The following is a 23382-nucleotide window of genomic DNA, read 5'->3' as shown; positions in this document are numbered from 1 at the left end:
ACTGGAATGACCTTTGCGCTCCTCCCTATCCTTCCCCATCCCTGAATCACAGAAATGTCACTGAGCGCTCACTAGGCACAAAGCGCAGGGCCAATGCACCCCGTACCCCATCTCACGGCCCTCAAGCAGCCCCAAGAGGTGGAAGCGCATTTCCCCATTTTACAAGTACCGCAACTAAGGCTCAGAGAGGGCGGCTCACCACCCGAGGTCACACAGGAATCGGGCCTACCCAGCGCGTGGAGTAGTACTCCCGCCCCGGGGTCTTCACTCCGCCTGGGCGCCCCCACCTCAGGGAGGAGCCGGTCCGAGCCCCTCCTGCTCCCCGCCCCCGAGGGGCGGCCCGCGGGGCGGGCGGAGGAAGTGAGCGCAGCGGGGAGGAATGTGAGCAGGCGGGGCGCGCCGGCCCAGGGCGGCAGGGACAGTCAGGCGGGCGGCAGGGGCGGCGGGCGCGGCGGGGCCGAGCGCGCAGGATGCCTCACTTCACCGTGGTGCCGGTGGACGGGCCGCGGCGCGGCGACTATGACAACCTCGAGGGTCTCAGTTGGGTGGACTACGGGGAGCGCGCCGATCGGGAGAACTCGGAGGGTGAGGACGCGCCCGGAGGGGTCCTTGGCGGGAGCGGGGGCAGGGAAGCTGGCCACGCTGGGCCCGCTCTCACACCGACGCCGGCCGGTGCGCGCACACGTCGATGCGGGCCCAACTTTTCTTAGGCTGAGTCGCCACCGGCAGTCCCTTACTCCGCGCGCGCAGACTCAATTTTCCTGGGCCCCCGGCGCCCGCGGTTGCGGTCGGGCCTCCCTCCCCGCCCCAGCTCCTCCCTTGCGGGCCGCGGGCGGGGGCTGCAGACGTGGCCAGGCCTGCCGGGCCAGCCGAGCCGCCCGGGGCGCGGAGAGCGCTGAGCCTCCATCTCTGGCCCTTCCCGGCTGGGAGCAACGACCGCAGCCCGGACCCCAGACCCTTCACCTCCTACCTCCTGTGAACCACCCCTAACCTCTTCCCGTCTTGCCTACACTTTTGTGCGGCAGCATCTCTTTCCCTAAGACTACCCTCTCTCTCCTCCCCTCTCCTCTTCCCTCCCAGCACTCCCGGGCCCTGGAAAGAAGGCTGTGCCTGCCTGAGGGGGTCTGTGTGTAACTGCCTGTGAGTGCACTTGCGTGGATCCCAGCTTACATCTGTAGGTACAGTGGGCATCTGTGGAGCACTCACACGGGACCAGGCTTGTCTAGGCACTTGAAGTGAATTAACTCGTTTAATCCTCCTAATTTCCCCCATGGGACAGGTCATGTTACTCAGGCTTAGGAAGAAGTGAATTGAGGCATGGAGCCTTTATGTAACTTGCTCTAGGGGATTCAAATCGAGGGTTGGAGACTCCAGAGCCCTAACTCTTAACCTAGATGTTAAACTGGGCCTGAAGGTAAACCCCTCCTCCCCTCCTAGGTGCCTGCCCTTGACCCTTTCACCATCTCCTCCCCCTGGAGCCCCCCATGGGGCTGTCCTTGCAGGGCCCACTCTTGGAGTGTGAACACTGCCGAGAACATGTGTCTGTATGTGTAGCAGCATATGCATGTGTAATTGTGCTTGTGCAAGTGTATAGCTGTGGGGTACCACAGAGTGAAGATGGGGTCAGGATAGCACTTCTTGTGGGCCACCATTTCCTGCAGGGTTATCGATGATGAGGATGGTGATGTGACTGATGACAAATGCTTAGTCTGTGACTGACCATGATGGAGATATGCAGGGAACATGTGTGTTGGCATGTATCAGGTGATGTGATCTTGATCTGACTCTGTGATGGTGACATGACTGAGGTGATCCATGCCTGACGTGGGTGATGGCTATATGTGTGTCACCCGACTGCTGTGTGAGGAGATGGCACAGGACAGTGGCATAGGCTGCTGGACATCATGGTCATTTAACAGGCTTGACAGCTGTGTGGGTACACACACCTCAACCCCTGCCCCATGCCGGCACCTGCCCCTAGCCTTGTTCCAGTGGCCAGAGCAGGAGCCAGCATCCACCCTTGCTCCTCTGTTAGCCCTTGGAGGCTCGCTCTCCCCAGAGGCTGGGCTGCATCCCTAAGATCAGCCTGGACCAGTGGGTAGGCAGAGTGGAGCCCTGCCTCTGGCCCCGCCTTGGCCTCTCACAGGGTGACTATAGGGAGCTGGAGCCACATTGGCTGAGTCCTGCCAGGTCTCTCCAGTCTGGGCCAGCTCCTCCCACTATCCCGCTTCTTCCTCCTCTTCCTCCCTTTCAGCCAGATCTTGACTGCGTCTGCCGTATGGGGGACACTCTGCACCCTGGTGAGTGGTTATGATCCTTCTCGGTGGGGGACCCCCCAGCTTGGTGTCTGAATCTCTCAAGGCCCATACCTCTGCTCCAAAGGCCTAGATGGGCCTGTTCATCCAGCTCACCGTGGCCTGTGGGCAGGGGGTGAAGAGGCTCTAGAGGGGTGCCCCTGGCAGATACCTGTGAGCAGAGGGATCAGGAGTGTCACCTGGGTCCCTGCTTGCAGCTGGTACACTCACAGCTGCCGGCAGGAACACGCATATATGTGTACCTCACAGGCAGCGCCCAGGCCCAGCCTTCATGCTGTGGTTCGCCAGGGGTCTCAGGTGGTATCTGAGCGGCTTTGGCCTGGCAGGCATGCCCAGACCTGCCCTGGAATTTTTGGAATAGCTGAGGGCAGTACAGGTATCCAGGCACTGCTGAGACACCAACCCCCCCACCCACCCAGTTCCCACAATCCCATGGGAGCTGTCTTTAAATGAGGTTTTGGGGAACTCCACGGAATCCCTGCTGGGTGTCTGGCACCAGATTGTCCCTTTTCTGATGCATCTGGGCAGTTGGAAGAGTACGTGTTACTAGCTCTACTTCATAGAAAAGGAAACCAAGGCAACACAGAGAGGGTAGGCAGGTTGCCCTGGGTCACACAGTGGGAGGTTCAGGAATCCAAGCTAGTCTGCTGGCCACTGAGCACCAAGAGCCTTGGGTATGCGCACCCTGGCCAAATTGCAAACCCCAGACACTCTTCTCTAGTTAAAGGCTTGTACTGCACCCTGGGGTGCCTCCTGGGATGGGTGGAGGTCCAAAATAGGAGTAGAACCTACAACTCAGCTCCCACGTGGCTCTGGTGGATCCTGGGACCCAAGTTTGGCCCTCTCACTGAGTGACCTTGCCTCTGAATCTCTCTGAGCTTTACATTCCTTGTTACTAAAAGGGGGTAAATGATAGCTACTGGAGTGTTGCTGTGAGGACTAGAGGTAACCCTTGCAAGGGCTCTGAGCTGCCCTGGACTCATGGCTGAGGGACAAGGATCAGCTGGGTCTTAGAGGACCATCCACAGGCATTTTGGGGGAACTGCTGTGTGCTCAGCTCTGTGTTTTCTGGGTACTAGTGCAGTCCTCAGAGAGATGAGGTAACAATGGTGGGGCAGGCTGCAGTGCAGGAGTTTAGAATAATTTATACTTTACTTTCAACCTACTTCCACAAAAGGATCAGAAGAGATATGCAACAGAAATGCCTCCCCAAGGGACTGTTACTGTCAGATCAAAACCATGCAGAGGAAAGAGGCAAGGACTCTGAGACGAGGTAGATGGTGACTGCATCTAAAAAATAAATTTAGCTTAGAGGTTCCTGGCAGCCAAGGTAGAAAGGGGAATAAGATGAGCTCTTATAGTTGCCTTTTTTTGACAAAATGAAGCCTCTGACTTATTCAGGAGAGATATTTTTTTGTCACAAAAATCCAAGAGTGCTTTTCAGAGGCTTCTCACTGAGGGGCTGTCAGTGTAATGGGCAGTGTTACTGGGTTTTCAGATTTTTGTTGTGGCTCCTTATCCTGATCCTGAACAAGCATCAAGGGCACAGCAAATGTCACAGGGTGTCTGAGGAGCTACGTGACCCCACGAGGCTTTTTTTTTTTTTTTTTTTTAATTATTTATTTATTTTTGGCTGCGTTGGGTCTTCGTTGCTGCGCGTGGGCTTTCTCTAGTTGTGGTGAATGGGGGCTACTCTTTGTTGCAGTGCGTGGGCTTCTCATTGCGGTGGCTTCTCTTGTTGCGGAGCATGGGCTCTAGGCACGTGGGTTTCAGTAGTTGTGGCACGCAGGCTCAGTAGTTGTGGCACACTGGCTTAGTTGCTCCATGGCATGTGGAATCTTCCTGGACCAGGGCTCTAACCCATGTCCCCTGCACTGACAGGCAGATTCTTAACCACTGCGCCACCAGGAAAGTCCCCCCATGAGGCTTTAACATGGTTCTGTAGGTTGGCCTGAACTCCCACTACCTTTGTCCACTGTGCCGTTGGCATTGGCCTACATACAGACATGTAGCTTCTGGGACTGAGCTGCTTGGCTTACTTAGCTAGTCCAGGTTCCTAGATGAGGCGATGTACCACTTTTACATACTGTGGGAGGGAACAGCTGATTTTGCCCCAGAAATTGTCATCAGCATGCTTTCCCTGTCAGTCTCTTTGGACAGTAAAGAATCCACAGTGCAGCACCTGCTGAGTGATTGTTGGCTCAGAGAAGGCAAGTTAAGTCTCATACTGATGGCAAGAGGATGTATCAGATCGAGGAGGAGGTATCATCGTTCAGTATTCTTAGCTGCAAACAAGAGAAATGGATTGTGGGCTATTTGACCAGAAAAGGTTGGCAGGTAGCTCTCACAAAACCAGGCATGGCTGGAATACCCCACTAGGCTGGGTCAGTGAAGACACTTCTGTTGCCGCCTCCATCACTGGACACCAGGCCAGCACTGCTGCCACAGTCATGGCCATCCAACACCAGTGTGGCTTCTTTGAACCAAGATGTCATCTTTCCATTTGCTGTGAAGCCTCCAGCCACTGCCACTGCAGCTGTCAGACTGTCTGAAGGGGGTTTTACTGTTAGCGACTGGAAAAGGAGTACTTGGTGTCTTCTGCCTGCTTGATGAAAAGCTGGGAATGTCACCCACTGAGACTCACAGTGGACAAAGTTTGGAAAACAGGGAAGAGTGTGAATGCCGGTGGCCAGAAAATGCAGGCGAGCTTTGAGAGTTGAGGCAGGCGGATAAAAAAAAGGTGCATCTGGCTCCTTTCTGTGAGGTTTTCTTGGTGCTGAGGCACTGCCTCACCAGCCTGGGGGGTAGGTGGACGCTGGGATTGGCCACATGCCTAGTCTGGAGCAAGCAGCCACGATCTGGGGACAGGGAGGTAGGTCAACAAGAGGGTCCTGCCCACAGTCCTGCTTAGTCCCACACCCACCTGGTCAGGCTTCTGTAGGGCTTTCCCAGATGACCCTAGACAGCTTCAAGCACCCACTTCCGCTCTCTGGCCAGTCTGCTGCTTGCCTCTCCTCCCGGCATGCCTCAGGTGGCCCTCAAGGACGCCGCTGCGCAGTGCATGGTGGGGTGGCTAGGAGGTGGCTGGCTGGCCATGGCGGCAGAAGGAGCCCTGTGTGGCTTCATCTGTCTGGAGGGCAGCACCTGGGGGGAGCCCTGAAGACACCGAGCCCTGGGCACCCGGCACACTGGATATTCCCGAAGGGCTGGAAAGTGGGAGTGTGTGTCTCAGGGGTGGTCTGAAGGTGGGCCATGACTGGGCCACGCCCTCCCGCAGCTGACTCTGCCCCTTGGTGTTAACACGTGCTGTCTGGGCCCTTCACACCTGTGCCCTCTGCTAGATGAGTGTACATGCTGGTTTTTTTTTTTTTTTCTTTTTTTAATTTATTTTATTTTTGGCTGAGTTGGGTCTTCATTGCCGCGCGTGGGTTTTTCTCTAGTTGAGGCGGGCAGGGGCTACTCTTCGCTGCGGTGCGCGGTCTTCTCATTGCAGTAGCTTCTCTTGTTGCGAAGCACAGGCTCTAGGCACACGGGCTTCAGTAGTTGTGGCACGCAGGCTCAGTAGTTGTGGCGCACGGGCTCTAGAGCACAGGCTCATATGGCTCACGGGCCTAGTTGCTCCGCGGCCTGTGGGATCTTCCCGGACCAGGGCTCGAACCCGTGTCCCCTGCGTTGGCAGGCGGATTCTTAACCACTGCGCCACCAGGGAAGCCCTGCGTGCTGGGTTTTGATCATTGGCCACTGCCAATTCTGGCCCTTTCAAGGAGGCTGGCAGGGTATGATGGGGAAACAGGCCCACAGAGTGCTCCACAGAGGTGACGGCACGCCTGCTGGGGAGGAGTGCATGCTGGGGGTTCAGTGGGCAGCCCCTGACTGGGGTTCTGTTCCTCTCTCTCCACAGGACATGGCAACCACAAAGAGAGCAGCCCTTTTCTTTGTCCCATGGAAGCTTCCAGAGGAAGTGACTACCATGACAGGAACCTGGCACTGTTTGAGGTAGCTGAGGAGCCATTCTGGGCCACAGGTGTGGCAAGGAGGTGGGCGGGCAGGGACCTGTCAGGACCCAAGCTTTAGCTAAGCAGATAGGCTGGATGTTGTGCCTCCTTATGTCTCGGCTTCTCCTCCAGTCTCCCCTTGTCTGTCTCGCTCCCTTGGCAGCCAGGCTGTGGTTCCCTCGGCCCTTTGAACTGAAACTGCTTTCCCAGAGGCCACTGTACCCCATTACCACCTCCAGGGGTGTTCACCTTTGACTTCCATGCAGCCCCTCAGCAAGGTCACCACCTCTCAGTATTTCTTACCTCAGGATTTCCTTTGTCCCCTTCACTTCTAGGACTTCTCATAGTCCATGATTCTTCCCTCTCCTGTGAACTCTTCCCTGGCCTTCCTGGTTGACTCCTCCAACGCTGTCCCCATCAAGTTTACTGAGCCCTGGTCCTTCTCACCAGATCTGCCCCCTCTAGCCATATCTGCAGCCTCAGTGGACGTCTCTTTGGAAACATTCCCAATTTTGTGCCTTTGAACTTGAATTTTTTCATTTTCAGACTCAAGCTCAGAAGTTGTATCTGGATTGAAGTCATGGTTTAGGCCCCTAAATTCTGACCCACACATTCAGCTGCCCCATGGAAGTCTCATAGGCTCTTCAATCTCCATATACCTGCAAAGACCTGCATCTTCACTTCTTACTCCAAACCAGTTTCTCCTTGTGTGTAGGGTCAGAAGGGAGCTGATAGACAGGGAAAGACTAAATGTGGGCCACAGGCAGGCGGAGGCACAGTGCTGGGGAAGCTGTGCTAGGTGCTGCGTGGGAGCTGCAGCCCTGGGAGGCCTCTTGACCTGGCCCCACCTGCAGATGGGCTAGGGGTCCAGGATCCCACCTTGGGGATTGAGGGGGGTTACTCACGGGGTGTGAGGCCTGGTGGAGAAGGCCATCCAGAACAATCAGGGTTTGGGCAGATAAGAGAGACTTCACTTGTCCCACACCTCTTTTGACTTCCTTGGTTCCCTGGGGTGACTAGGGTGGCTTTTTTGTTGAGGGCAGATATGAGTCCCAGAGGCCTACTCACAGCTGGGAGGTGGCCAGGCCGAACAGGCAGACTGAAGCCTGCCATTCGCCTGTCTGCCAGCCGTGCCCTGTCCTGCCCTTTCCCCCCAAGGCAGGTAGTTTTGCAAATGGGCTGGTAGTGATTGTAGCCAAGGTGGGACAGAGAGAAGTGAGTGCTGGGGTGTGGCACCCACACCTGCCCAGTGGGCTGGCTTGGGCTTCCCCAGGCAAGAGCCCAGGCCTGCCTCAGGGCTTGGCAAGGGGCCAGAGGCCAGGCTGCTGGCTACACACAGGTAGCCTGGTGCCAGTTGCCAGATTGCCCTGTGGCTCTGTTTACAGGAAGAGCTGGACATCCGCCCAAAGGTATCATCTCTTCTGGGCAAGCTCGTCAGCTACACCAACCTCACACAGGGCGCCAAGGAGCATGAGGAGGCTGAGAGTGGAGAGGGCACCCGCCGGAGAGCAGCCAAGGTGAGCTGGTCAGGGGCAGCAGAGAGGCCACTCCTAGGAAGACAGATTCAACGCCATGGAGTTGGCAGTTTCCCCACATAGTTATGAGAATCCTGGGGGAAGTAGGTGCCAGGTTTGGTGAGCATGGAGGATGGGCACTGAGTGCTTTGGGCTCAAGGAGGCTTCAAGGGGTGGGCCAAGGAGGTGGCCGTCAGGGCATAGGATCAGGGAGGCCCTCAAAAATAACAGTGGAACGTGACATTACTTAGGCCTCTCTGTGTGTGAGGCATCATTCTAAGCAGTGGGCTTGGGTTCTTGTGTGTCATCTTCACAACAGAGCTGTGAGACAGGTGCTATTATCATCCCCATTTTACAGATGAGGAAGCTTGAGTGTTGGGGTATTAAGTAACTTGCCTAAGGTGACTAAGCTAAACAAGGTCAATGCATAATGCTGGGAGACTTGTGGGCTTACTGTGAGGTATGTGACTATGTAGAATGCCAGATCACTGGCATCCCATCAGGATGGATAAGGATATTACCTTTGGATCCAGGAACCTGGTTGTCCCTCTGGGCTATGTGACCTAGAGCAGTTGACTAAACCCTTCTGCTTCTCACTGTGTTGGCTCCACTGGCAGACCCCTCCAACAGCCCCTGGGTTCCTTGAGCGCCAGGGTTGGGGGTGATAGGAGCATGCCTCTTGGGGCTTCCCTATCCCTCTCCTGGTCCCATCCCTAGTCGCTATCCAGGCCTCTGGCCCTCCAGCCGTCCTCTCTTCGGGATGACTTTGCACATCTTTGCTCAGCTCCCCTCTGTGACAGGGCTCAGTTTAACTGAATGCTGGGTATTTTTCCCCCCTCCGTTTTCAGTTTGGAGGCAAAGAACGTTCCCTCCGTGTCTACTGACTCCCTGAGGTTTGGGAAGAAGCTGTGATTTGGAAGGAGCTTGAGTCTGGCACTAGCTGTAGTATTCTTGCTGGAGGTCAGCACAGTCAGGAGGAGCTCTTGGTTGAAATAAGGCAGATCCCCAACCTCAGACCTGCCCATGAGATTTGGACCTTACTGAGGTGGGCCAAGGCGAGAGGCTGATATGCACCCCTCACTTCTGGGAGGCAAACTAGCCCACGCTTGAGAGAGGGCAGCTGAGATCTTGAGGTCACACAGACATGACCCCCACCCTATCCTGCTGGTTGTGATTTTGCTGATATTTTCTGAACTGCAGATAGCAGAGAACCCTGACTATCTGTGGCTGTCTGTGTTTAGCCCTGCAGTGGGTGGTGGGATCCTTGGGTAAAAGCCTCCTCCCTGTCCCTTCAGACCAAGCCCAGGAAGCTGGTGGCTGGGAGTAAAAAGGTCCCTAAGAAAGGCTAGTGTACATCTCAACAAGGTGTCAGAAGAAATTCTGAGTTGGTGAAGGGCCATGGTCCCTTGGCCTTATGAGGAGCTTGTGAGGATGCTGGGGTCCAGCCTCAGCTTACCTGCCAGCTCACCTGGCCCTAGGTTAAAGATGTGAGAGGATGGCTGAGTGTCCCAGCGCCAGTGGCTTTTTCATGGAGAAAGCAGGAGCCTGGTCAAGTCCACAAAGAGTCAGTAGGAAGCTAGGGAGCTGGGGCCGCTGAGCTGTGGCCCTCACCCAGGCAGGTCTGAGCAGGGGCCTCAGAAAAGGAAAGCTTAAAGCCGGAAGGGCGGTCCTCCAACCAGACCACACCAAGACCCAAGGCAGCCTCTCCGTGGCAGCCGCTCCGCCTGTGGCCTGGTGACCTTCTGAGGCTGCCAGAGGTTATTTGGAGATGCAGAAAGCATTTCCGGCCCTGCCCTTTTCCACACTCCCCTTTTCCCAGAGTGACTCAGCCTCAAATGGGGGGCTGGGAGCTGCTACTATCCAGCGGGTGGTCCAGGGCCTCTGAGAAGGGCTCAGACAGAGCCCAGATGAGGTGTATCCGTCACCTACACTGTTCAGGACAGTTTGAGGGACCATTTGTTTTTACTCGGGCCCTTCTAGGCCCTTCTGTGGTCCTTAAGGCTGAACACAGATCCTGCCCCAGGCCTGGACCCTTGAGAAGAGTTCCTGTGGCCAGAGTTCTTTCTCCCACCCCAGCTCCAGGGCAGCAGGCTTTGCTGGGGTTCTGGTGGAAGCTCTCAGGGCCCCACTACTCTGGGCTGCTCTCATGTGAGGCTCAGTTCTTCAAGAAGGCACCAGCCCATGGGACTCCCCTGGTGGTCTAGTGGTTAAGACTCTGCGCTCCCAATGCAGGGGGCCAGGGTTCGATCCCTGGCCAGGGGACTAGATCCTGCATCCCGCAATTAAGAGCCCACATGCCGCAACTAAGACCCAGCGCAGCCAAATAAATAAATATTAAAAAAAAAAAAAAAAAGGAAGGCACCACGCCTAATTCTGTGCTTCAGCGTCTGCCCTGGCCTCTTGTTTGGCCCCTACTCTACCCTTAGGTAGCTGAGAAATCCTGCCTGGATATGCCCGTTAGACCTTCCCTACCTGCCCTCCAGCCTGAGTCTCTATTCTCTATGCAGGATTTTCCCAACCGGTTATCCCAGAGGCCTTCTAAGGCATCGTTCACTGGGCTCAGGAGCACCTTTTGAGTACCAGCAGGGCCTGCTGATGATAGAACAGTGAACAAGCCAAGTCTACCCAGTATGGTCATTCGAGTGAACAGTTACCATGACCACTATGAGGGAAGGGTATATCAGATGCTGAGGGGATGCAAGAGGAAGTACCAACTCCAGCTAAGGCAACCTGGGGGAACTTCCTGGAAGAGGAAACAGTTAAGTCTCCTGAAGGTTTAACTGAAGAGGAATTTGCCAGGCAGTGAGGCAGTGGTAACCCTCCCAGGCAGAGCCCAGCACATGCCCTGGTTCAGAGGCTCTGAGGGACTGATGTTTTCAGGGGCTGAGGCTGACAGAGATGATGGGGCAGGCCTGGTAGCCCAAGCCAAGGAGCCTGGCCCACACTATGCATTACAGTATAGACAATGCAGAGGGGTTTTAGTAGGGATGATGAGATTGGACTTGGTTTTCAGAGACCTGCTCTGGCAGCAGAGCGGGCTGGAGTGTGGAGAGGTTGACAGGCACAAGAAGGCACCATCCAGGTGCCCCAGATGTAGTGCCCCAAGTTCAAGGGACTAAGGCTGAGGCAAGGAAGGCTGATCTCAGGGCAGCTTGAGAGGCAGACTGGGCAGGACTCAGTGTCCACTGGACTGAACTGGGGGGTTGGAGAGAGGGAGGGTCAGGAACAACTTCTTAGACTCTGGCTTGGGTGACATGGGGCATGCTGGGTGGGAAGGTGGAGATCTGACACAGACCTCACTTTCCAGAAGTATAAAAGAAGAGAGGAAGGGAAGGGGGCAGTACCATGAGGGGGAGGTGAGGCTCAAAAGCTCACACGTGGGGTTTTGAAAAGAATCAGGTTTTATACCTTCCCAGTCCCAAACTGTTTCTTCATGTATGAAAGTCAACACAGACATCCTCTCACCTTACCCCCTGCACTCCCCAGGACTCCACTTGGAATATCCCTCTGCAACCTGTTCTCTGGTAGAACACCCTGGGGGCGGGGGACTGTCAAGTGACTAGGGGCTGGCCTTCCATGGAGCATCTGGGCCCCTCTGATGCTCTGTCTCCCCCTTCCCATCCTGCTCCATAGGCACCCAGCATGGGCACCCTCATGGGGGTGTACCTGCCCTGCCTGCAGAATATCTTCGGGGTTATCCTCTTCCTGCGGCTGACCTGGATGGTGGGCACGGCCGGGGTGCTGCAGGCCCTCCTCATTGTGCTCATTTGCTGCTGCTGTGTGAGTATCCCAGCTGGGGCAGGGCCACGGCCACCCCCCAGAGCCCACCCAGCTGAGCTGCTCACCTAGGCCCTCCTTTCCACAGACCTTGCTGACGGCCATCTCCATGAGCGCCATTGCCACCAACGGCGTGGTTCCAGGTGGGTGAGCACCACTCAGGCCCGAGCGGGGGATGGGCCCAGAATCCACCTTGACATGCCCGGGAACACTCATTGCCCCCCAGGTGGGATCTTAGTCCTTGACTCCATGACAGTGCCACCACTTAGGAGCATCCTTGCTTGACAGAGTTTGAGATTGCTGTTGTTTTGTGTTTTGTTTGTTTGGGCTTTTTTTTTTTTTTTTTTTTTTTTGATAAAAGTAATTTTTTTAAAAGCGGGGGCTGGGGCTGATAAAGAAAGGTGACGGGTCATACCTGGTGGCCCAAGCCAAGGAGTCTGGGCCACCCTGTGGATTACAGGATAGACAATGCAGAGGGTTTTCAGCTGGGATGATGAGATTGGACTTGGTTTTCAGAGACTCCGTTTATTTACTTACTCAACCATGTATTTTTATCACTGTGGACTCCTGGATATTTATTTTATTCTTTGGCTCATAATCTTAGTACCATCATTATTTATTGTTTTGCTCGAACTGTTCCACTTTGGCTATTTGGCTATTCGGGTTGGCTTCTGTGTTTGAATCCTTTTCTATTTTTTTCAAATAACAGCTTTATTAACATTAGTATAAAAGTAATAGGGGAAAAAAGGCAATATATGTTTACCATAGAGGGTTTGAAAGTGCAAAAAATGTAGAAAAGAAAATGAAAAGTACCCATAATCCCACCATCCTAAGGTCATAACTGTTAGCCTTTTAATACATGGTCTTAGGGTCTTATAAAGTATTGAGATGTATTGTTTTCCCCAAACTGTGTGTGTGTGTGTGTCTGTGTGTTTCGCAAGTGCTGGAAACAGTTCATTTGTTTTTTTAAAACAGGATTGACATTACCTAATTTATGTGATTATTCTCCTACTCTTGGGTTCTACTTTTTCACTACTGTAAACATTATTGTCATAAACAGCCTTGCACACTGATCTTTGTTCACGCCCCTGGCAGTTTCCTTAGGAGAGGGTCCTAGAGGTGGGATTACAGCATGAAAGGGATTAGCCTTTTTAAAGCTTCTTGATCCCTGTTCCCAGATTTTTCACCAGAGAAGTTTCATCAGGAGCAGATTCAACCAGCAGCATGGGATTGTTCTTGTCCCCTGCACCCTCACTGGCCCTGGGGTCCAGTGTTGACTCAGTCTTGCCAGGGGTGTTAGACTCTGATGGAAGCACAGATTCAGGGCAGGAGGGTCAGCCGTGGACACTCACCCAGTGGCCGGCCCTAGGGGCAAAAAGCTAGACAGTTCCTGCCCTGGTCTGGAGGGTCAGACTAACAGACAATAGCCCTTAGGAGGGGTGAGGCGTGCTGAGATAGGACACACCCAACCAGGGGAGGCTGCGGGGACTGACCTAACTGCAGGCACTTGGGGGACAGTAGGCTGCTTAGGCTTTGCTGCGGACCTAGAGCTGCCCCAGCAGAGTATTCATGTCGCTGGCCCGTGCTGGGTGTTGGAGTCAAATGGAAATCAGGTCCAACCGCAGCCTGGCCACTTATTAACCACGCCGCCTTGGGCAAGTCTTCTAACCCTTCTGCTCGTTCGTAAATGGGAAAAGCAGTCCCTGTCCCTCTGGATGGTTGTGAAGGGTTGTCATGGGAGTGGCCCCCTTGAAGAAGAACCAGCCTTGACCTATGTATGCTTTTTCTGTTGTAGCTGGGGGCTCCTATTTCATGATCTCCCGCTCGCTGGGACCAGAATTTGGAGGGGCTGTTGGCCTGTGCTTCTACCTGGGAACAACATTTGCAGCGGCTATGTACATCCTGGGGGCCATTGAGATCCTGCTGGTGAGTCCAGCTAAGCCCTGGCCAACTCTGGTCTTGTCCAAACAGTCCATTTCCCATAGGCCCAGGCGGCTCATGCTCCCTTCACCTCTGGTCAGGGTCTAGGGCTTATAATGAGGGAGGCCTCTTCGAGGGAGAAAGATCTTTGTTCAAGCCAGTCTCCCCTTCAGCCCTTTCCCAGTTTGGGCCAGGCAAGGAAGGGGCCTGGCTGTCTTCACCTTGACCCTGGATGTTCCATCCACTTGGGCAACATTTCAACCATGGCAGGTGGTCTGTGAACTACTGCATTTAACTCAATGACAGATGTTGGTGGTGATGCAGAGCCTGCCTCCCAGGCTCATGTGGGCTCTGGCCAGCTCTGTCTCCCCCAGGGCTCTGTGCTAATAAAGCCCTTCAGATCCATCTTATCCTCATCCCTAAATCAGGGTGAACAGCCACAGGACCCTGACCCTGTTTGGAGGTCAGTGCCCCCTCTGTGGGCCTCATGTGTGCTCTGACTCAGTTTCCCGCTTCCCACTGAACTGCCCTTGTGGTGGGAGAAGAGGGGGAGGAGCAGTGGGGAGCACAGGGTAAAAAGTGCCCACCCCTGGGCATAGAGGAACTGCCTGTCTATTCCCACCTCCAGGTCCCCTGTCTGTTGCGTGGAGACTGTTCCTGGATATTCTGGGGGTTTTGTTGTTTGTTTTTCTTTTTATAAATTTATTTATTTATTCATTTATTTAATTTTTGGCTGCATTGGGTCTTCGCTGCTGCACGCGGGTTTTCTCTAGTTGCTGAGAGCGGGGGCTACTCTTTGTAGCGGTGTGTGGGCTGCTCATTGTGGTGGCTTCTCTTGTTGCGGAGCTCAGGCTCTAGAGTGCAGGCTCAGTAGTTGTGGCGCACGGGCTTAGTTGCTCCACGGCATGTGGGATCTTCCCGGACCAGGGCTCAAACCCGTGTCCCCTGCATTGGCAGGCGGATTCTTAACCACTGCGCCACCAGGGAAGCCAATAATGGCTTTATTAAGAGATAATTCACATACTGTACAATTCACTACCCATTTAAAGTATACAATTGGATGGTTTTTAGTATATTCATAAAGTTGTGCAACTATCACCACAGTCAATTTTCGAACATTTTCATCACCCCAAGAAGAAACCCCATGGTCATTAGTGATCACTCTCCATTCCCCCCAGCCCTAGGCACCCATTAATCTTCTTTCTGTCTTCAATAAGATATAATCAGGGACTTCCCTGGTGGTCTAGTGGTTAAGACTCCGTGCTCCCCATGCAGGGGGCCCGGGTTCGATCCCCGGTCAGGAACTAGATCCCGCATGCTGCAACTAAAAGATCCTGCATGCCGCAATGAAGATCCCGCACGCAGCAACAAAGATCCCACGTGCTGCACCTAAGACCCGGCGCAGCCAGATAGATAGATAGATAGATAAAGATTTAATCAGGTTTACCTATTCTGGACTTGTCATATAAATGGACTCATACGATATATGCTCTTTTGTGACTGGCTTTTTCTGAATACTCTTTTTTGTTTTTGTTTTTTTTTTGGCCGTGCAGCTTATAGGGCCTTAGTTCCCCAACCAGGGATTGAACCTGGGCCGTGGCAGTGAAAGCGCTGAGTCCTAACCATTGGACCACCAGGGAACTCCCCTCTAGATACTCTTAAAAAGAAAACCAAAATGTAGGGCTTGACTCTCCACATAGGAAGATTCAACCTCCTCTATCTGTCTTCTTGTTTCAGACCTACATTGCCCCACCAGCCGCCATTTTTTACCCAACAGGCACTCATGACATGTCGAGTGCCACTTTGAACAACATGAGGGTGTATGGGACCATTTTTCTGACCTTCATGACCCTGGTGGTGTTTGTTGGTGTCAAGTATGTGAACAAATTTGCCTCACTCTTCCTGGCCTGTGTGATCATCTCCATCCTCTCCATCTATGCTGGGGGCATCAAGTCTATTTTTGACCCTCCCGTGTTTCCGTAAGTAACCTGGGAATACATCCAGGCATTGCACTGACATCCTTCCCACGTGGATGGCCTTTGATGCCTTGAGTTGTAGAGGCTGCAGGGTGGGAGCAGGTTGGGGTCTCCGGCTGAGCAGGTGCTGATGCTTCTGTCCCCCCACCACCCCCACAGAGTATGTATGCTGGGCAATAGGACCCTGTCCCGGGACCAGTTTGATGTCTGTGCCAAGACGGCCTTGGTGGACAACGAGACCGTGGCCACTCGGCTCTGGAGCCTCTTCTGCCACAGCCCCAACCTCACCGCAGACTCCTGCGACCCCTACTTTCTGCTCAACAATGTGACTGAGATCCCTGGCATCCCTGGTGCAGCTGCTGGCGTGCTCCAGGGTGCGTCCTCCCTCCTGTCCTGCTCCTGCCCCCCACACTGAGCAGGAGGTAGGGAATGAGCACGGAAGGACGGATTAGCACAGAGCCGTCCTTGTGTGGCCAGCTCAGGAACGGGAGGCAGTTCTGGCTGCCTTCCCAGCTCAGCCATGTCCTCTCAGCCTGGCTCCTGGCAGCTGGGTTTCGGGTGAACGGAGCCTGTTTGGCCAGTGTCCCAGGCCTGCAACAACCCCAAGAAAGTTCTGGCAGCCCATTTCTCCCCAGCCACCAGCCCCTGACCCTGCCTGTGATTGTTCTCACAGGAGCCATAAAGGGCCTCTGTCTAGGAGGCAGGCAGTGTCAGGTGATGGTGGCTCAGCCACCTTCGCCTTTCAGACTTCTAGCCAGACAGCTCCTTCTCTGTGGCCAGAGCAGCCCGGTGGCTGACACCATAGCCATTCGGCTGAAGTCACCCCCCTGAACCCCGAGAACCTCTTACATCTGCAGCCTCTGGCTGGGCTGCCCCAAACTTCCCTGGGAAGTAGGTGGGGCTGCAGTGGTGATGCTGCTGCCCCCACAGAAAACCTGTGGAGCGCCTACCTGGAGAAGGGTGAGGTCGTGGAGAAGCACGGGCTGCCCTCCACAGACGCCCTTGGCCTGAAGGAGAGCCTGCCCCTGTACGTGGTGGCCGACATCGCCACGTCCTTCACCGTGCTGGTCGGCATCTTCTTCCCCTCCGTAACGGGTGAGCCCTCTTGCCCACCCACCCTGCCCTGCCCCCACTCCCGGGGAGCCCCTGAGGGAGTTTCCTTGTTTTTGGAGGCATTATGGCTGGCTCAAACCGCTCCGGGGACCTCCGAGATGCTCAGAAGTCCATCCCAGTGGGGACCATTCTGGCCATTGTTACAACCTCCCTTGTGTGTATCCTTTCCCAGGCCTGGGGTGGGTGGGGAAGGGGGACAGGAGGCACTTGCCTGTGTATAAGTCACCAGCTGGCACGCGCAGACACACTCCCTATGCGTGCACGTGTTCCTCACCCCTCACACACACGCGCGCACACTCAAGGGGTGTGTACACAACATGAAACCTGCAGCTGCAGGTGTCCCAGCTGAGTCTGCCAGCTAAGGCTTGGGCGAGGGACCCTTGGGCGCTGTGCGGGGATGCACGGGGACGGCAGTGGCAGCGGAGGCCGAGCTTTCCTTGACGCAGCCACAGACTTCAGCAGCGTGGTTCTCTTTGGCGCCTGCATCGAGGGTGTGGTCCTCCGGGACAAGTGAGTGATCTGGGCCCCTCCCCGTGGCACTGGGCTCAACTTTTGCTGCCCTGACACAGGCCCCCCTTGCACACGTGGTTCCACACATGTCCTCAGGCTGCTGGTTGCCAGTGGTGGGTCAGGCCCCAGCAGAACTTTTGCTTCTGAGAGGAGGGTGACATCAGATCGGGGCTGGGCTAAGGGGAAAGGATAGGGGCTGGTGGCCTGGCCTCTGCTGAGGGGTCAGAGCTCTGTCCACCATAGCCATCCTTCCTGACCCCTGCCAACCCTCACTCTGGGCGACCCCACCCAGGGTTTGGGGGGCTCCTTGCATGGAGCATGGCCTGAGCCCGGCCCCTGCAGGTACGGCGATGGCGTCAGCAGGAACCTGGTGGTGGGCACGTTAGCCTGGCCTTCGCCCTGGGTCATCGTCATCGGTTCCTTCTTCTCAACCTGCGGCGCCGGCCTACAGAGCCTCACTGGGGCACCACGCCTGTTGCAGGCCATCGCCAAGGACAACATCATCCCCTTCCTCCGGGTGAGCCTTCTGCACTCCCCCACCGCCTGGGTGCTCCTGGCCCCTCACACTGGCGGGGGGAGAGAGGTAGGAGGTAAGTATGGGTGCGTTTTATCCTGCTGGGGGCCAGGGCCATGCAGCTGTCCATGGAGAGTTGCTGAGAGCTGCCCTGGCCCTGGCCCTGGCCCTGCCCTGCTGTTGGTAGAGCTGCTTGGGCCCAGAATCCTCAAGGCCTCTCTGTGGCTCATCCACAGCAGAGAGGCCTGAGGAAGTGGAGGGCAGAGGAACTTGTACCTATCAGGATAGGCACGGGTGTGACCTGAGCCCCAGAGGGACTTCATGATGAAGGCCAGGCTGTGACTTGTGGCCTTAGGTGTGGAATGGGGGCAATGGAACCAACTTCTTCACTTCTGACCCTGGTGTTTGCAGGTTTTTGGCCATGGCAAAGCAAATGGCGAACCAACATGGGCACTCCTCCTGACGGCACTCATCGCTGAGCTGGGCATCCTCATCGCCTCCCTTGACATGGTGGCCCCCATTCTATCCATGTGAGCTGGGGGCCAGGGCAGGGCTGGGGGATGGTCTTGGGAAAGGCTCCTTGCACTCTCAACACCCCTCAGCCGGGGGCCCCGCCCAACAGCTCTGTGACCCTGTCTGGTGTTGAGGGCGCAGTAAGGAGATGTGTCAGGCTGTATCGGGGGATGTTTGCCTGGCAGAGCTCAGCCACTTCTGCCTTCTGGAGCGAGCCTGGCACTTACTCAGAAATTTTAAAGAGACCAGTAGGTCCCATGTGCCTCTGTGGGAGACCCCCAGAGCAGCGTCAGGGCAAGCACTGGTCTCTAGCACCTTGATGAGGCCACCACTACCCCATCCATCTGTTTTCAAAGTTGTTTGCTTTTGAAGTTCTGGAATGCTGGGCATCTGAATCTGCCAGTGCCCTGCAGGAGGTGGTGAGCACGCGGCAATTTCCAGGGGTCCTGGCGGCAGGGCTCGTGTCCTTGCTGTGTTCACCTCTGCCAGGGTTGGGGCCCACTCCACCTCTCCTCACACATCTTGCTCCACTGCCGGTGCTCCTTTTGCTTGTTCAGTTATGACTGAGCCAGCCTTCACTGCCCCACTCAGCCTGAGACTGAGAGTGACCCCCTTCCCCCCGAAGTAGCCGCCCCCCAGCCCCAGCCAGGCCTGCTGGAGTCAGTGCTCTGTTGTTCCCCCCAGCACACCTCCGCCCATTACTGCCCAGCTCCACCCACACGTCAGCGCACACCTGAAACTGTTCTTGCCACAGTCGTCTCTGGTGGTGGCCCCTTACTGCCCAAGCCAGAGGATGTATCTCAGCCTTTATCACGTGGCTCCTCCTGGCAGCCCTAATGGGACACCTCGTGGGAGTCCCTGCCCCCTGGCACGCCCTCTTTCGTAAGCCCTGCTGCCTTCTTGTCTGTCCTTCCTCTCGTACCAGCTGAGGGTGGAGGTTGGCGTCCCCTCCACTCAGCCCTCTGCCCCTCGGCTCTCATTCCTGGAGGGCTCATGCGGTAGGCCTCCCCCGTCCCAGTCTCCCACACCCACCGCAGTGTCCCTCAAGTGTCTCTAATTCAGTGATTCAAAATGGCCCTTGTTGTCTTCCCCGACCCACTCTCCCCACATTCATGACAGCCCCTCATCCAACTGGTCACCCAGGCCAGAGGCCTGACTGTTGTCTAGCCGTCTCCAGACGCTGAGCCCTCCTTGACACCATCCTCTCCCACAGCTGTTCCCCCTGCCTTCAGCCCCCTCCCCTCCTCTGCCTGCGAACACTTGCCCATCCTCTAAGACCTGGTTCTGCAGACACTGCTGCAGTGTCCCATCTGCATCGGGCTGTGGGACTGGGCGTGGTGAGGCTGAGAGACCTGCCTGAGCCCGTGTAGGGCAAGGCCATGACATGTCCTGGTTCCTCATCCAGGCCCAGCCTGGAAGGGCAGGGACATCAGGTACCTGGCTGCCAAGGAGGCCGCTCTGTACCAGCCACTCCCTGTGCTGCAGGTTCTTCCTGATGTGTTACCTGTTTGTGAACCTGGCCTGTGCTGTGCAGACGCTCCTGAGGACCCCCAACTGGCGGCCTCGGTTCAAGTACTATCACTGGTAAGTGCCAGCTGGGCCCCTGAGCCAGGTCCTCTGACACAAGAGCTATTGGGGAAGCCAGGAGCCCCATTCTGGATGGAGTCTGAATTTTCTGGGCAGCAGTTGCTGTTGGTGAGAGATTGGGGGTCTGGGCCTGGGGCCCTCTTGGTCTCTCCCTGATTCTGGCCCTTTCCCACTCTCTGGCCCAGGGCGCTGTCCTTTCTGGGCATGAGCCTCTGCCTGGCTCTTATGTTTGTCTCCTCCTGGTACTATGCCCTGGTCGCCATGCTCATTGCCGGCATGATCTACAAGTACATTGAGTACCAAGGGTGAGTGAGGGCTGCCGCCTGCTCGGGACCATTGGGCCACTCTTTGTTGGGTTGCGGGGAGCTGAGCCATCCTTCGTTAGCCACCGTGGTGCTGGGGCTGGGGGACTGTGACCCGGGCCTGGCCCCTTCATCTCACCTGCACACGGACACAACCCCTGGGTGGGACCAGGGGCTCACCAGCTTGTGGGGGCCTCTGCAGGGCTGAGAAGGAGTGGGGCGACGGGATCCGAGGCCTGTCCCTGAGTGCTGCCCGCTATGCACTGTTGCGGCTAGAGGAGGGACCTCCTCACACCAAGAACTGGCGGTGAGTCACGCCCGGCCTGGCAGGGCCCAGTCCGGGTTCTCAGGGGGCACTGTGAGGGTGGGAGAGTCAAGAGGTGCTGGCTCCCCCTCCCTAGCCCGTGTTCCCTATCCTGAGTTGCCAGGGGCACCATCCTGCTTATTTGGCCCTTGGATCACTGCTACCTGTAGGGGCCTGTGAGCCAAGAGGGGAAGGAGCTGGGCTCCCTGGAAACCTCTGGCCCTGGTCTCAGGCTCCCTCTCCATTTGGCCACCACAGGCCTCAGCTGCTGGTTCTGCTGAAGCTAGATGAGGACCTTCATGTGAAGTACCCACGGCTCCTCACTTTCGCCTCCCAGCTTAAGGCCGGCAAGGGCCTGACCATTGTTGGTTCTGTCATCCAGGGCAGCTTCTTGGAGAGCTATGGCGAGGCCCAGGCCGCTGAGCAGGTGCCTGCTGTAAGGGGGCGGTGCTGGGAGGACACTGAGCTGGACTAGAGATGTCCGGGCTGCAGCTGGTGCACGGGGGAGGGGACCAGTGCTGGCCAGCCAGGTGGACAGCACTGCTGCCAGCTGAGAGCTGGAGCAAGGGGGTTATAACTGTCCCATCTTGAAAACATGGCCTCTGGGTGGGCAGCTTGCCCCCGTCTCCTCCCCCACCCCCACCCTCTGCACCCTAGGGGCCTTGGTGGGGAGCCCAGCAGAGGGGGCGCTGATGGCCTTGATTTCTGACCCTGCTATGTTCCCCACAGACAATCAAGAACATGATGGAGATTGAGAAGGTGAAGGGCTTCTGCCAGGTGGTGGTGGCCAGCAAGGTGCGTGAGGGGCTGGCCCACCTCATCCAGTCTTGCGGCCTGGGTGGCATGAGGCATAACTCCGTGGTGCTGGGCTGGCCCTACGGCTGGCGACAGAGTGAGGACCCACGTGCCTGGAAGACCTTTATTGGTGCGTGAGGGTCAGGGCCTGGGCTCGACCACATAGGACAGGGGCAGGGGTCAAGTGGGGACAGAGGCCAGAGGGTCACAGGCTGACGATCAGTAGTGCCCCTCCTCCCCAGACACCGTGCGCTGCACCACGGCTGCCCATCTGGCCCTGCTCGTGCCCAAGAACATCGCCTTCTACCCCAGCAACCACGAGCGCTACCTGGAGGGCCACATCGATGTGTGGTGGATTGTCCACGATGGTGGCATGCTCATGCTCTTGCCCTTCCTGTTACGCCAGCACAAGGTGGGCCAGGCGGTTGGTCCCCGGTGTGAGGGGCTGGGCCCTTGGAGGGGTGGGGTGTGATTGAACCACCACCTTCTGTTGCCACAGGTCTGGAGGAAGTGCCGGATGCGCATCTTCACGGTGGCCCAGATGGATGACAACAGCATCCAGATGAAGAAGGATCTGGCTGTCTTCCTGTACCACCTGCGCCTCGAGGCAGAGGTGGAAGTGGTGGAGATGGTAAGCCACCTGCCCGACGTAGCCCTGGTACCCTGCCCCACGTAGCGCGGTCCTCACGGCTCACCCTCTCCCCAGCATAACAGCGACATCTCCGCATATACCTACGAGCGGACACTGATGATGGAGCAGCGCTCCCAGATGCTGCGGCAGATGAGGCTGACCAAGACTGAGCGGGAGCGAGAGGTCAGTGGCCTTCTCGGTCCAGGGCAGGGTCAGGCCTTGGGAGACGCCATCAGCTGGGAGCATCAGAATGATTCACCCCAGCCCCACCCATTTCCCTAAGGCTGGGTGATCATGCTGGGCCAGCCAGGCCCACCCTTTCCCATGGCACTGAGGCGACTTCCTCTGATTGTCCTCAGGCCCAGCTGGTCAAGGACCGGCACTCAGCCCTGCGGCTGGAGAGCCTGTACTCAGACGAGGAGGAAGAGTCTGCAGCTGGGACTGACAAGATCCAGATGACATGGACACGGGACAAATATATGGCAGCGGAGCCCTGGGACCCCAGCCATGCCCCCGACAACTTCCGGGAGCTGGTACATATTAAGCCGTGAGTGCAGCAGAAATGGACCCAGCCACATTAGGGTCTGGGGTTGGAGGTGGGATGGGGGCAGACAAGCCCTGTGGGTGGGCCAGGGGCGGGACCTATGATCAGCTGCATTATCTGCAGGGACCAATCCAATGTGCGGCGCATGCACACGGCTGTGAAGCTCAATGAAGTCATTGTCACACGCTCCCATGACGCCCGCCTGGTCCTACTGAACATGCCCGGCCCACCCAAGAACAGCGAGGGCGATGAGAACTGTATCCCTTTGTAAAGAGGCGGGCAGTGGGGAGGTGGACAGTGTGTGAGGTCAGGCCAGGAGCTCCTCTCCCTGGGTGCCCTAGGGGGTGCCAGGGCACCCAGCTCTGACCGACGGGCCAAACTTCCCTGGGTGCCCCTTGGTGCTTCGCTGGGTGCTGCCTCCTTGACCTGATGCCCTACAGACATGGAGTTCCTGGAGGTGCTGACTGAGGGCCTCGAACGGGTGCTGTTGGTCCGTGGTGGTGGCCGTGAAGTCATCACCATCTACTCCTGAGCCCAATACAGACTTGTGGCCTAGAGTGAAGGTGTCCAGGGTAACAAACAGCCCCCTCCCAGCACCCGCCCGCCAGCCCTGCTTTGCCCAGCCCTGCCCTGGACCCAGCTTTGCTAGGTCTCCTTGGAGACTGGGCCCAGACCTGGCAATGGAGGTGGATCCGAGGTCCTGCAAGACCCTGAGAGGTTTGGGGACTTCCTGTCCAGCACCCCAGGACGCCTGTCCTGACTCAGAAGACTGGTGGGGGCTGATGTGGGGTTTGAAGGCAGCTGGCCCAGGAGCGCTATTTATTGCATATTTATTGTTCGAATGTCACCATCAGAGAGGAGGGGAAGGGCGACCAGGGAGGGGTCTGGCCCAGCCGGCCTGCAGGAAGATCTGACTCAGGCTACTGTGGGCAGGGACTCCCACCAAGCCGAGCTGAATGGAACCAGCCAGCTGAAGCCTGACTTTTTTCAATAAAACATTGTGTACTTCTGGGCCTCCCGCTGCCCCGGCTCTGTTTCCCCTGGCACCAAGGGAAGAAGGCGGAACTGAACC

At 56.5% G+C, this 23382-nt stretch overlaps 1 protein-coding gene across 3 annotated transcripts; it reads left to right on the top strand.

Moving 5' to 3' along the window:
• Positions 1–403: 403 nt before the first annotated feature.
• Positions 404–23323, top strand: SLC12A4 (solute carrier family 12 member 4). Of its 3 annotated transcripts, XM_059905091.1 has the most exons (24): positions 404–585; positions 6217–6311; positions 7696–7827; positions 11458–11604; positions 11690–11744; positions 13397–13527; positions 15259–15500; positions 15657–15871; positions 16428–16592; positions 16670–16768; positions 17063–17120; positions 17463–17637; positions 18046–18164; positions 19633–19731; positions 19920–20039; positions 20239–20343; positions 20599–20767; positions 21070–21265; positions 21378–21547; positions 21635–21766; positions 21842–21949; positions 22126–22313; positions 22434–22567; positions 22751–23323. In XM_059905091.1, exons 1-24 carry the CDS (start codon positions 471–473, stop codon positions 22840–22842), a joined length of 3261 nt encoding a protein of 1086 aa, XP_059761074.1. In that variant the 5' UTR covers positions 404–470; the 3' UTR covers positions 22843–23323. The 3 variants fall into 3 exon arrangements, with proteins under 3 accessions (XP_059761074.1, XP_059761075.1, XP_059761076.1); XM_059905092.1 differs by lacking the exon at positions 404–585 and having other exon boundaries at positions 6254–6339; XM_059905093.1 differs by lacking the exons at positions 404–585; positions 6217–6311; positions 7696–7827; positions 11458–11604; positions 11690–11744 and adding an exon at positions 11785–11827.
• Positions 23324–23382: the final 59 nt, after the last annotated feature.

Source organism: Balaenoptera ricei, chromosome 19, assembly GCF_028023285.1.
Source record: "Balaenoptera ricei isolate mBalRic1 chromosome 19, mBalRic1.hap2, whole genome shotgun sequence".
In the NCBI taxonomy this organism is placed as follows: domain Eukaryota; kingdom Metazoa; phylum Chordata; class Mammalia; order Artiodactyla; family Balaenopteridae; genus Balaenoptera; species Balaenoptera ricei.
Note: the sequence above shows the minus strand (reverse complement) of the source record. Positions and strands in the feature narration are given on the sequence as shown.